The sequence below is a fragment of the Culicoides brevitarsis genome, chromosome 1 (assembly GCF_036172545.1).
Source record: "Culicoides brevitarsis isolate CSIRO-B50_1 chromosome 1, AGI_CSIRO_Cbre_v1, whole genome shotgun sequence".
Classification (NCBI taxonomy): Eukaryota; Metazoa; Arthropoda; class Insecta; order Diptera; family Ceratopogonidae; genus Culicoides; species Culicoides brevitarsis.
The window spans coordinates 15,485,426-15,499,745 of record NC_087085.1 but is presented as its reverse complement, the minus strand read 5'-3'; the positions used below and the strand labels follow the sequence as shown (position 1 = coordinate 15,499,745).

The 14,320-nt window shown below is 27.8% G+C and overlaps 1 protein-coding gene across 1 annotated transcript; it reads left to right on the top strand.

Moving 5' to 3' along the window:
• Positions 1–1,102: 1,102 nt before the first annotated feature.
• LOC134837330 (protein sine oculis) lies at positions 1,103–14,257 on the top strand. Its single transcript, XM_063852701.1, has 6 exons — positions 1,103–1,336; positions 2,260–2,470; positions 2,599–2,726; positions 3,609–3,713; positions 3,772–3,827; positions 13,864–14,257. The coding sequence occupies exons 1-6, from the start codon at positions 1,103–1,105 to the stop codon at positions 14,255–14,257; spliced, it is 1,128 nt and encodes a 375-aa protein (XP_063708771.1).
• Positions 14,258–14,320: the final 63 nt, after the last annotated feature.

Sequence of the window (14,320 nt, the reverse complement as noted above, 5' to 3'; positions counted from 1 at the left end):
ACGAAAGTGATATTTACGGTTCCCAAAGAGTAAGCAGTTGTTTTTTTTCGTCGTATCTGTAAATTGGATTACAACCACTGATTGATAAGGCGAGCCTTCAGCGGTGTGTTGACGAAATTTACAGGTGCAAATGCTTTGATTACATAAAATGAACATTTAGTGGTCAGCAAAAAATTTTTTTCAAATGAAAAATTAAGAAAAAAAAGTGTAGCATTGGCGCGCGGGTCTTGTTTCGTTGCTCAGCTGCCATCATCACACGGCACGGCGCACGTCGTTGTGTGTTTTCATTGAAATCGAATATAATTCTGTGTAAAATTTCAGATCGTGTGATTTTAAAAATAGAAATATTATTTCAATACACTGCGAGCGCGAGCGTACAATAATAAATATACAAGAATTTTGGCAAATTGCCCGAAAAAATTATACTTGGATTTCACTCGAGTCATTTAATCTATGTATCTCGCGGCAGATGTGTGTGCGCGAGGTATCTAGTTATATCACACGGTTCCGTTTGTTGATGAGAAAAATCATGTGTGAACTGCTTGAGGGAGCAAAATTGACGTAAATACGACGCACAACCACTCGCACACTAGATTGACCTCATCCGCGCGCTGTGTACTGTCATAATATGATATATTTTTAACGCTCAAATCCTAAATTCATGAGGACTTTGATCAAAGACAGACCACAATGTATCAATTTAAGTGTTATGTGATGTGATGATGCGCAGACCCTCGTTCGGGGTAAAATAAATTTTAACAAAATCTAAATTTTCTTTGTAACTTTTTTGCCTCAAACGAAACCAGATTGCGCGAATTAATTGCTGTGCTACACAAAATCATGTTCATTATTACAAATGTGACTAAATGAAAAATTATCATAATTAATCTGTTGCAGTGCGACTAAAAATATCATCAAAAATGTTATAAATAAAACAACAACAACAACATTCAAAAAATAAAACATCTGAGAAAAATGATTTAAAATCAAGCAAAAATCGCAAATGTTCGCCAAAAAAACTAAATTAAATGAAATCTATTGAAATATCAACACGAAAAATTAGAAAAAACGAAAAAGTGATAAGAAATAAAGAATAAAAAAAATGCTGCAACACACAACAAATGACTTTTATGACTTGTCATCAGGGTTAGCAGCACAAAATAATCGTCAAACGCCTCCTTCGTACAGCCCCAATGGTCCTTCCGGCATGAACAATAACAATAACAACAACATTTTGGATGTCGGTGGCAGCGGCAGTGGTTCCATCAACGCCTCCGATCGTGACTCGATGCCCAGTTTTGGATTTACGCAGGAACAAGTTGCGTGCGTTTGCGAGGTAAGTTCCTAAAATGACGAGAAACAAACATTCGGTTAACATGTGTGCATAAAATTATGAAAAAACGGAAAGAAAGAGAGTTAAAACTAAAGAGAATTAACCGTACTTAAAAAAAATACAAAAAAAAAGAAAGAAGAGCAAAAATGACATTAAACAGCATCTTTAAAGACTTAAAAAAATCAAGAAGCTTATGAATATTGACAGTGCGATACAAAAAAAAAGATAATATCTGCATTATTTTATCGAAGATTTTTTCGGTTTCTGGCAAAAACAGCTGAAAAACACTCTCCAACCACTCGAAAACAAGTCAAAAGCGCATTCTAAAATTTTAAATAGGCGACCTGTTGATCTTCTTTGAAATTCTTCATCAAGTATGCATATCCGTTCCGTGCGTCAAATGTTTGCATAGGCAGGACATGCCGACGGCACTTTTTTAAAAGTGATTTTTTCTCAAGAGATCTGAAACAAAAACACGTCTAGACAGAAATTTAGTGATATTGAGGCTATTTCGAAGCAATTTCTAGTTTAATCACCTTTTAATGAAGCAAAGATAACTGAGCGATAAACGTAATAAACACCCACAATCGCGCATCGGCATGTTTATGAAGCAAATAATTTGACCGAACGCTCTAATCTCTTCATTCCCAGCTCATTACTGCGTTGACATCAGAAAATTAAAAATAATTTAAATTTGTGTGTTTCGAGTCCCAAACGAGCTCAAGTAGGTAATTAGCTCAACAATTATTGCTCGCTTGATTAAATTAAATGATAAAATTATGTTAAAAAGGTTCGAAAAAGATTTTTTTTTAAAGTTCAGACTTTCTACTAAATAAAAAAATGAAATTAAGTGGGTGTGATTTGTTTGAATATTTTTGTTCAATAATTCTAAATGTTTCCGTTTTCTCTCGTTTTTTCGTTTCCAGGTGTTACAACAAGCGGGCAACGTCGATCGCTTAGGTCGTTTCCTTTGGTCCCTGCCACAATGTGATAAATTGCAACTAAATGAGTCCGTGTTGAAGGCAAGAGCAGTAGTTGCTTATAGCCGAGGACATTACAAAGAATTGTATCGCATACTGGAAATGCACTCGTTTTCTCCGCAAAATCATCCGAAATTACAAGCACTGTGGTTAAAAGGTGAGTTTCACATCGTCGTCGCTTTACACATTCGTTAAATTCCATGCTTGATCTTTGTATGGTTTCGCACTGTTTAACAACGCACTTTTTGTAACGTTCCCTTGTTTTATTTTTTGTTATCCTTGTAGCGCATTACAACGAAGCTGAAAAGTTAAGAGGAAGACCATTAGGTGCTGTCGGCAAATATCGTGTGCGAAGAAAATTTCCACTGCCACGAACAATTTGGGATGGGGAGGAAACGAGTTACTGTTTCAAGGTAATTTTAACAATTTTTTTAAAAAAATTATACTAAAGCCGATATAAAAATTAAAAAATGTTTTAAGAAAAATTATGTAGAAAATTAAAAATTATCAATTTTTTAAACAATATTTCAAGATTTTGCATACATATTTTTAAATCAATTTTTAAAATTAATTTAAAAAATGAATAATTTCAGCTTCTAACTCATTTTCGAAATTAATAAAATTCAAAAGTAAGCCCTTAGAATTTAAAATTAGAACCCGCTGATTCCAAAATATCCAAATTCTTTAGTAAAAAAAGTTCGGTGGACTTAAATTCATACTTGTAAGGCATTTTGAGAAGCTGAAATTATTCATATTTTAAATTAATTTTAAAAAAAGATTTAAAAATATGCAAAATCTTGAAATATTTAATGAAAAAATGAAAATTTTTAACAAATGTCGTTTTTTGACCAAATCTTCATATTTTTTCATTACATTATGCAACTTTGTATACTCAAATTGAAGAATAGTATGGAAAAATATAAAAATTTAATCAAAAAATGACATTGAAGTTGAACCTCAAATAAAATTTAGATCCGCTGAAAAATTTTTCGTTGCTGATTTTGGATGTTTTGGAATTTTTAAAATGCAAATTTTTAATATTTTTGAAATTTGCCTATTTAGAAAAAAATGAGAAAATATGATCAAATTTCATTGAAAATTTTAAAAATTAAAAAAAAATATTTTAATAAAATTTTTACGAAATTTCTGATCACTTTTATCAAATTTCGTTCAAAATCATGTAAATTTGAAATTTTTTCTAACATTTTAATTTTTTTTTTTAAACTTAAAAAAAAAATTAATTATAATTTGTCCTAAATTCTTTAAAATTTTCACAAAAAATATTTTTTTTACAGGAAAAATCGCGAACTGTTTTACGGGACTGGTACACACACAATCCCTATCCATCACCTCGTGAGAAACGTGAATTAGCGGAAGCCACTGGACTGACAACGACACAAGTAAGCATATTTAAACACTTTGTAAAAACCATTTTGTTCAACTTTTTTAATTGTCTAGGTATCAAATTGGTTCAAAAATCGTCGTCAACGTGATCGTGCTGCCGAACACAAAGAGTGAGTAATGCTTTCATGACTTGACATTCAATATCTGCCTTTCTTTACTTCTCACGACGACAACAACGACGTCGACCAAGTTTTTGACGTATTATGTGGCGCTCTTGCTCCAATGAAGATTTATTTTCGATAAGTTGTCTGGCTCTGTGTGTGTGTGAAATTGATACTCGAATATGGCAAATTGTTTATAATTTATGGTCCGCACAAAAATTCTTATCAAAAATTCCCACATAAACGTCATGATATTTACACCCATTTTATGTTTATTTTATTCGATTTCACGTGTAGACCCCCGGAATGTGTCTGTACGAGATTGAAATTTCATCTCTTCACACATATTGGCTACAAATTGAATAAAAGATAAAATGTTAGAGATGGCACACACTCAAAACAGATTTTTTTTTACTATCTGACTAATAAGATGATTATTTTATCTCTTTTATCACCCATCGTTGACATCTATCAATTTTTTTTGAATTTTATGTGTTTAAACTTTTAATCGCTTATTTCACGTCATGGAGATCAAATCTCTCCTTCTTCTTTTGTTTTTGTCTCTTTTGGGTGTTTATTTTTTGTACATTAATGCTTGACCAGACTCTTGCTGACTCACATCACTATTTTGTCGTTTATTTATTTATTTTAATTTTTAATAAATATCGTAGAGTGAAAATGTCCAAATCAAATAAATCCTCCGTTCTTTTCGTTCTCTTCTTCTTTTTCATCGTTTTTTTTTTTGTTTAAAGAGGAGACAATATTTATTTTCATCCAGATGATGATCGTAAAGCACCACACACTCGCACAGTATGACATGTCACCGTTCTGCAGGTTTTCAGGGATGTGTCGTCTTCGGGGGTCATCCAACGACGATAATCTGCGAGAAAAATCTTTTATTTCGGACTTTGACCTGAAATTAATGATTTTCTTTGTTTTCGATTTTTGACCCTGTGTCGTGTATGTCACACACCTGACGATCAGGTATCTCTCGAGATCTTATCTAAAAATATAATCGTGTCCCGTAGTATAGCGTGTGTGTGCATATAAATCGTTTCTAATAAAATTTAAATATTTATCTTGTTTCTCGTCGTTTTTATTACACTCTTTATAACATAAACTTTTTTTTTGTTGTTGTTTTGTATTTAACATCAGTCAAATTGTTTTAAACTGTGCCATATAGAAATTATTTTTAAATTTACGATATCGTCTTCCTTCTTGCTCTGCTTGGAGTTGTTGTCATTTGTCGTTCTAGTTAGTCATTATCGGATTTTATTTTTTTTTCTCGACTAAAATTCGTGATTTTAACCTAATTTTTGTCGATTAACATTAATTTTTATGTTGACACATTGCATCGAGGAATGCTGAGTCATCCGAAGAAAAATCATGAAATCCGATCGCAACTCATAAATCATGTACGGAAGTGCGAGATCAGCGAGCGGCGATCTCCTTCCTTCTCCAAAGCGACACTGACTGTTTGTTTACACAATTAAAAAAAAATATTTTCTCATAAAATTATCTCGAAACTCGCTTCAAAGAAATCTTTCGCGATAAACATCAGATGTTCTCATAAATAGCTGGATCGGAATTTTTTCCAAACTCATAAACGAGCAGAATCGAATTTGTCAAAAGACGCACAAAAAAAAAATTTTTTTCTCCATACAAAGAGCCAAAAAAAGAAAGAATCGATCGAGTGTTGTTCATCGTCATCGTATGTTTATTGTTAAAACATTTCTATATGGAGTGCCTGTCTTATGGTAGATATTGATGTATATACTGGCTGCCAGTGTGTAATTTGATATCCCATTAAATTAAATGAATCAAGCGAGCAACGATACGTTCCTTGTATTTCTGCTTTGCTACACAGGAACATTGTATGTGGTGGTAGACGACAGTGAACAGAGACAGAACCACCAACAAAATCACTCTGAAAAATGTAGAAGGCAGTCTTGTGTGTGATATGGCATGGAATATTAGGGTGCACCGTAATTGAAAATTTTGCCTTTTTATGAGCAATAAAGTTATTGTTGATGTTAGAGGAGCCATTTTGGACTGGAATTTTATGTCCAGGAGATTTTTATAGCAACAGCTGGAATGAGAAAAAAGGATTAATTTTAGTATTTTGTTTTAAAAATATTTTAAACATCGTAAATTTTTAATAGAAAAGCAATTTTGACCTAAACAAGATATAATTATTAAATTTTTTTTCAAAAAATGACAAATATTTTTGGGACAAAAATAAAAATTATTAAATTAAATTATTTTCATATTTATTAAAAAATTAATATTATTTAATTTAATAATTCAAAATTAATCAATTTTTATCTTGGTGAAAAGATATTCAAGTTATAATTTATTGATGGTTGATCGATTTTTCGGACTTAAAAAAATTAAGTCTTTAAAATTTAATTTATATATTTTTAATTAATTGGAGATTAAATTTAAATAGAAATTCAATTAAAAAATATTTTCGAAAAAAAAGATAAATTTTGGAAAAATTTTAAAAACAAATTGAAAAATTTATAATTTTTTAAATTTGAATTTTCAATTAATTTTACATATTTTGAAAATATTTTAACTTTTCTTGGTAAGACAATCTAAATTTGGGACAACTTTTTTGATTCTGAAAAAAATTATAACATTAATTTTTGAACAATTAAGGAAATATGAATTTTTTTTGGAAAAAATGTTGGAATATTTTTTTTTTTCTTATACAAATTTAAAAAAATAAAAATTTTCAAAATCAAAATTAATAAATTCTATAGATCAAAGAGCCAAGATTCCGCGAAACTCTATGAATTTCCTGAAACACGATTAAAAATTGTAAATTTTATTGAAAATCTTATAAAGTTTTAAATTTAGATTTATAAGTTTTTGATATATTTTAACATATTTCAAAGTTTTTTTTCTTAATAAAATATATTTTTGGTGAAAAACTTAATATTCTTATTTTTGCGAATAATTTTTTTTTCAAAAAAATAAATAAATAATAAAGCTTATTTTTTTTATTAACCAAATAAACTTAAAAACTTACGTAGAAAAAAAATTGAATTTTTAAAAAAATAATTTTAACGAAAATTTAAGTTACGAAACATACATTTTCACATCAAAAGTTGCAAAACAAGAACATGAACTACTTTAAATATTTTTTTCACTGAATTGAAAAAGTTCTTGCGAAATGATCCGAATCACAATTACGAGTAATGATCTCTCGATTTCACTGTTGTCCGTGCGTACTAATTGATACTCGTTTACTTCGAGAAATCATTCTGATCAAATTATATTTATAACGAACAGATGAAACCAATACTGACAGTAAAAATTTTAAAAATCGAAAAAAAGTGAAGGAAAAAACATGAAAACATATTTCCAATTCCACGAAAAACTCGGGGAAAAATCAATTGTGTACATATTGCGTGTGAACGCGTAAACAAACCCAAATGGAATGTCTATATATAGCGGACGTAGCGTTGCGTTGGATGGAATAATAATGACGAAATATACATTTTTTATGATAGATCAAATTACACGAAGCTTTCAACACTGTGTTTAATTTGCATACAACATTTTCTGTATTTGTTCTCGATGTTCTGCGTTCTCGCTGCCTGTTCTTACCAAGGTTGTAGGTTTACGTTTTTTTACGTTACGTTTTTTTTTATTTCATTTTATTTTTATAACAAGATTACAACATTTATACCCGAACAGCATCTCTATCTTCTCGGTTTGTGAAAAAAAAACCGCGAAGGATAATCTCATTTTTTTTTAATAATTTATCAAATAACACAAATAATACTGTTCTCTGGTTAAATGACACGCTCTTGTTTTCATTCCATCTTTTTTTTATTGCTTTATTCTCACATAATTACATCACTTTTCATAAGCACTCTCGTTTTGCATGACGATGCGATGTGCGGATAAAAAAGGGCAGAACAATAAATAAATAAAAGGAATTCTTTACCCACCCAAATTGTTCTTTTGCAGCGTATTTTTCCCGTTTATTTCTCGTTATTCTCGCAGCACATGTGAAATAAAAAGTTTATCATCAGCAGATCTGCCACTTGCCACAAATAAAGCGTGATAATTAATTTAAAGCATTTTGTTGTGCGATGATCATTACATGGTTATCATGATTATCATCGAATTACGTGTGAAAGCGCGTTTCGTTCTTGTGACTTGTGTTGCAACAATTAAACGTCTTGCAATATTTTATTATTAATTAAACGAAGATAAAAATTTGTCTCATATGAAAATTCGAAGACAAAGGCAAGTTAAAAAGAGAGATTATCACATTTTCGTCGTCACCTTATTTATAAATAAAATATATTTCAAAAAAGTTCACACAAACAGACGACATTGTAAGAAAATGAGAAAAAAATATTAATGACAGATTTAACAAAGAAAATTAATGTCATTAACTTTAGACGTAAGACACACACACGTATGAGACTCGATCTCTTTTAATACCGTAAAAATATGAATATTTTGTTACAAAAATATAAATTTTTATTTAAAATAAATGCGATTTTATCATATTTCGAGTGTATATGAGTGTTGTGCTTCTTGTGCAATTCTTCGATTTCTCGTTTATGTTTTTGTGTTCGTTTGGATTAAAATAAATAAAAGTAAATTTTTCAAGAAATGATACGTTTTCTTGTCAAAAAATTAAAAATACGACTGATTTGTATTAAATATTTTGAAAAAATTATTTTTTTTTTAATTTTTTAAAATTTTATAGGTATCACAAAAAAAATTTTAATTTATCAAAAATAATTAAATTGTCCCTTTAAATAATTTTTTAAATTTGTTAACGTGTTATTTGATAAAATATCAAAAAATATAAGAAAATGATAAATTTATTTTTAATTAATTTTTTTTTTTTAATTAAAATAATTTAATTTTTTACTATAATTTTTTTTAACAAAATTTTAAAATACAAATAATAATTTTTTTAACAAATTTTCAATAATATATTAAAACAAATTAATAAAATTTTTCTAAATTAATTTTTTAATTGTAGTTTTGGAATAAAAATGTTTCAAAATAAATTAAAATAAAATTTTACAGTAAATTAATTTTCCAAAATTTCTTCATAATCTTAAAAAATTCTTAAAAAATATTCAAAAATCATATAATTTTTTTTTTTAAATTTTTTGTTTTTTTTTTTAAATAAATCATTTTTCATTAAAAGTGCATTTTTAACTAGTTTTAATGAAAAATCGTCTTAAAATCTCATGCATCAGTATCTAATTCGAGGCCACACGCTCCTTATCTCGTTCTTTTCCTATGAACAAATCTCCTGAACTACCTTCCATACACAATAATTCAAGCCAGCATATTCACTTGCCGATCTACACATAATATTTACTTTACAAATTTGATCAATAAATAAGATAAGAAGATATCATTTGTATTATAATAATGTGTAGTTTATTGTCCATTTTATTTCGAACATTATTCTTTCTTCTTTATTCTTCTCAACATCATCAACATCTCACTTGTTCCAACAATTTGTTAAAAAAAAAAATAAAATAAAACCCGAGGATATGCAGGAAAGAAAGAAAATCACTCACAATACTTAATACGACTAATATTATTGACTGATTCCTTGAGAGAGATGCACATTCACTTGCTTGTTATTAAAAATGAGACTTGATCTTTTTTATCGGGCATTTAAAAAAAAAATAACAAGAGGATTCACTTTGAAAACAAAATTTAATCATAATTAAAACATGCTTAATACAAGAAGGTACAACATGTACCTGAAAATTAGATTTAATCCAGTGATTTTGAGTCTTGTCCAAAACTGACAAATGCCTTCCAAAGACGATCATAAGCTCTCCGTATGTCTGTCCTTTTAAAAAAAAATGCATTTCTTGTTCCTTTTTTTTATTTTGGTTTTCGACCAGAAGAGAGAGACGAGAAGAAAAAATTCGTGTCGTCGTGTTCATTCAACTTTTTCAGAAATCATCCAAATGGACATGATTAAATTGGAGCCAGCCGTATTTTTCTTTTATTTTGTTTGTGTGTTAAAACAGAAACCGAAACGAATGGTTTTTTTTTGAGGATCGGAAAAGAAATCCGATTAAAAGTTTTTTTTTGGGTCTGCGGTGAGGAAATATTTTTTAATTTTTTTTATTTTCAAAAAGTTACGCAAATTTCAAAAAATCTTGAGAACAAAAATTTTTAAAAAATAATTTAAAAATTTATAAAAAAAATTTAATAAAATTATTTCAATGATTTAAAAAATATAAAATTAATTAGGTAATTAAAATAAATAAAAATTAAAAAATATTTTTTAAAAATTTTTTTATAAGACTTGAAAAATATTGAAAAATTAAATTAGAAAATTTAAAAATATTTTTTTAAAACTTTTTATAAAAATACCTCAAGGACTTGAAAAATTTAGATTAAATAATTAAAGTTTTTATGAAAAAAATTTGAAAACTGAATTAAAAATAAATTTTTAAATATTTATTTTAAAAAAATTATATAAATATCTCAAGGACTGATCAAAGAATATTTTTCTTTTAAATTAATTAAGGTGTTAAAACAGAAACCGAAAATGTTTCAGTTTCATAGAAATCCGATTCTGAACATTAGGTAGGATGAAAAATAATATTAAAAAATTAAATAAAAATTAAAAATTAAAATAAATTAAAAAAAAATTAAAAAAAAATTAAAAAAAAAAATTAAAAATTAAATAAATTAAAAATATTTAAAAAAAAAAATTTATAAATTTTTTCAAAAAAAATAATTGTTCAAACATGTTGAAAATAATGAAATTTTTGAACTTTAACAATTTTTTTTCTATCGAAGAATAAAATTTTGACTCCGGAATAAAGAATTTCTTTCCAGACCCGATTTTTCTAAATGAAAAGGACAATATCCTCCATTAAATTATACAAATTGCTGCCATTATCATCATCAATAGCTAAATTGTCTCTCTTACTCCGAAATAGACAACAACGACCGTTTTGTAAAATCCATACGTTTCGAAAAAAAACAACAACAACAACAGAAAAATATGTTATTTTTACAAAAAAGGGAGATGAATGTAAATAAAAATATCAAATTTCAGCCACAGTATATTTAGATGAAGTGTACAATGTATTATAACGCTGGCAGTATGCATAAGCATATGAAATGAAAACGCGTTCATATTTTAAGACACACAAGAGAGAACACACATTATTATTATATAAAAGCTTGTTCTACTGTGGATATGAAAAACCTTGTACAGCAACCAAGAACAAACACAAAAAAAGTGTTTCACTACATAAAATAGTTGTAGTAGTTGTGAGAATTCATTGCACTAGTGGGCAATAAATTTGGACAATTTTCTATCGTTTGTGAGATTTTATCGAACAACTGTTAACAAAAATTTATTTTCGATACCGAAAAGGTCACCAGATGAAATTCTTTCATTACATTCTCATTAGCGATGACATAAAATTATTTAAAAACACGCACCGCATAAATTATCCTGTTAATCCGAATTAATGACGGGTATCATGTTTGTTTGTGCGGTTCGGTTGGAAAATGATGTAAACAAGATATCCCGTAAAATTATCCAATTATACGCAGATTTTTCACGCAGTAATTGAAAACATCCGACTCGGGTACCCCAAAAATGCTGTCTAGGCAACCAGAAGTATCACGTGTTAAAATATCCATTAAATTGCTCAAAGTTACATCAGGACGCCGAGAATTTATCTTTTTAACGAGCGACCGAGAAAAGGGCATTCACAACAACAAAAAATCATTGATGTGAAAAATAATTGTGTAAAACCACGTCTTTCGCTCTCTTCATCATTATTTTACCGGTAGCAAAATTTATTTATGTTCTCTGTCTGTGCGTTACGTTGAAAATTAATTTTTGTATTCATTTACCTTTTTTCCTCCTTTCCTCTCGTAAATAACGAAACGTGTGTGTTGCTATGACGAGGCATGCTGCGTACCTACGACCATCATCATCATCATAAATTAATGGAAAAATGTTAGATATATCACATTATAACTCTATTGTTAACGTAAAATGTGTAATAAGATATGTTACAATTATACTGTTATTATTTATTATTTCTCTCTTTTCACAAAAAAAAACTTTTTTTCCGTATTAATTTTTTTTTTTGTAAAACTTACAATTGAAATTACTTTAAAAATACTTTATTGTCTTGGCATTGTCTCATTTTTGATTACGGAAGATGTAATTGTCTTCAGAAATGTCCTCGAAAAATTTTTGACTATGATTGACTCTCCCCTGAAATAAAAAAAAATTAAGAAAAAATAAGTAATAAATCCAATTATTGCTCAATAAATGAAATAAAAGAAGAAGAGATCTTCATTAAAAATTATTTATTAATTTATTGTTAACAAGTATTGACACTTCAAAATGCAGTTCCTTAAATTTGTTGACACATTGTTCCGGTGTCGGTCCTTTTCTCTGATTTTTACTAATAATATTTAAAGGATATTTTTTTGTACTTCAATCAAGATTAAAATAATCCTACAAAATAAGACTTTTTGTTCAATCAGTTCCTTTTGAATGGCGTCTCAAATCTTTTAAATTTTTTTCTGTGCTTTCATTTTTGTTACTTTTTTTTGTGTAAAATCTGTGGAAACTTGAAAGGAACAGTAAATATGTGACGAGGAGTAAATAGAACAAAAGATGAAAAGGAGTCGAATGCCTTCGTTAAGTACTTTTTTGTGTCCCATTCAAGATTTTTTTTGTCAATCGTTAAATATTTACTTTGACATTTGTTTAGGGAACAATGCCGATGGTTAGTTTTGGTTAGTTGACGCATTTTTATGGGTGAACATAATTTTTGAGAGCAGTTATTTTATGTCTGAAAAATTCATAAAAATTTATAGTTGTGCTGAAATTAAGAAAAATTAAAATTTTATTATTACTTTTTTTATAAAAAAAAATATTTTTTACAGTAGAGATTATTATTAAGGAAAATATTTTATTTAAGATGTTTTAAAATTAAAAAAAAAAATAAAATAAAATTAAAATTTAATATAAAAAATAAAATATTAAAATTATCATTCAAAATTAAATACAAATACATATTTGTATGAAAAAAATAATAAAATTAATTAATTAAAATTTAAAAAATTAATATTTGTTTCAAATTTTAATAATTTTGAACAGAAATTTATATTTAAATAAAAAAAAATAATTTTAAAATATGCAAAAAATTAAATAAGGATTAATTAGGTACAATTCTTGTAATATAAATTTTTAAATAATTTTGGATATAAATTGATTTATTAAATTTTAATTTACTTTTAGTATTTTTTATTTTTTTTTAAAAGAAGATTAAAAATGCAGATTCTTTACTTTTACGAAATACAAGAACTGTAAGTTTCATATTTTTAAACATGTTTACGGATATTCTCTATATTTTAATTTAAAATTTTGAAAAATATATAAAAAATAGAATAAATATTTTTTTTTAATTTAAAAATAAAATTAATATTTTTTGAAAACATTTATAATCTCAAAACAAAACCAGAAGCTCTAATATTTTTTTTTATCAAAAATAAATATCAATTACATTCTAATTTGTTTAAAAATAAAAATAAAGAAATAAAATTTTCATTGCCAGACCACTGACATTGTTTCTTGAAAGTATTCACGTGCTTTGATGTCCATAAAAAAATATGTCGAGTTACTGTCTAGTTCAATTATGTTTACACTTGACACAACAATCACACAGAGACAAGACTAAAAAGCACGCAGCGAAGATCCAACAACATATTTGTTATTAAAAATGTAACAGGTTAACAACTAAAAGATAAAAAAAAGAAAAATATTTTCAACTGGAAATTTAACCATGTGTAAAAAATGTAAATAAATTTCAACTTCCTCTTAATCCATTTTGATTAAAAAGACCACATAGAAGTTCAAGTTTTTTTGTACGGCTTCACTCGTTGTTTTATTATGATTTTTATTGCTACAGATTATGATGAAAAATAAAAAAAAAAGATGAAATTGTAACGGAGAATAATTTTTTACCTTTCTTTTTGTGTCTCGTTGCAGTAACGGTGGTTCCGACAAGCAAGCGATGGATTCGTCGAGTGACAGCGAGATGGAAGGCCCAATGATGCATCACGCCGCCTCCAACAACAAAAGTCATAGCAATAGTAACAACAACAACAACATCAGTGATAGTCATGGCATCGGTTCGGGCAGTCAGCTGACGGCAAATATGCATCTGTCGGCAACGAGTGCGGCAGCGGGATCCCATCACGCGAGCCAATTGGGCTCCGCTGGCAGTCTAATTCAGTCATCGCAGAACAGTAGTAGCAGTAATAGTAAAAATTTAGGTCAAATATCGTCGTCAGCGGCACTGTCAGCTGTCGCCTATTCACATTTGCACAGCGTCATGGGAAATATGCCAATTTATGATATGGGCGATTATCAACATTTATGATTTTAGTTTGGTAGTGCATAAACAAATTACACAAAAAATAGGTACTTTGTACGAAATTTTTCG

Coding starts and splice junctions, on each gene's coding strand:
- LOC134837330 (XM_063852701.1), top strand. CDS start 1,103: ATGCTGCAACACACAACAAATGACTTTTATGACTTGTCATCAGGGTTA. Junction 2,471..2,598: donor ACAAGCACTGTGGTTAAAAG/GTGAGTTTCACA, acceptor TTATCCTTGTAG/CGCATTACAACGAAGCTGAA. Junction 3,714..3,771: donor CTGGACTGACAACGACACAA/GTAAGCATATTT, acceptor TTAATTGTCTAG/GTATCAAATTGGTTCAAAAA.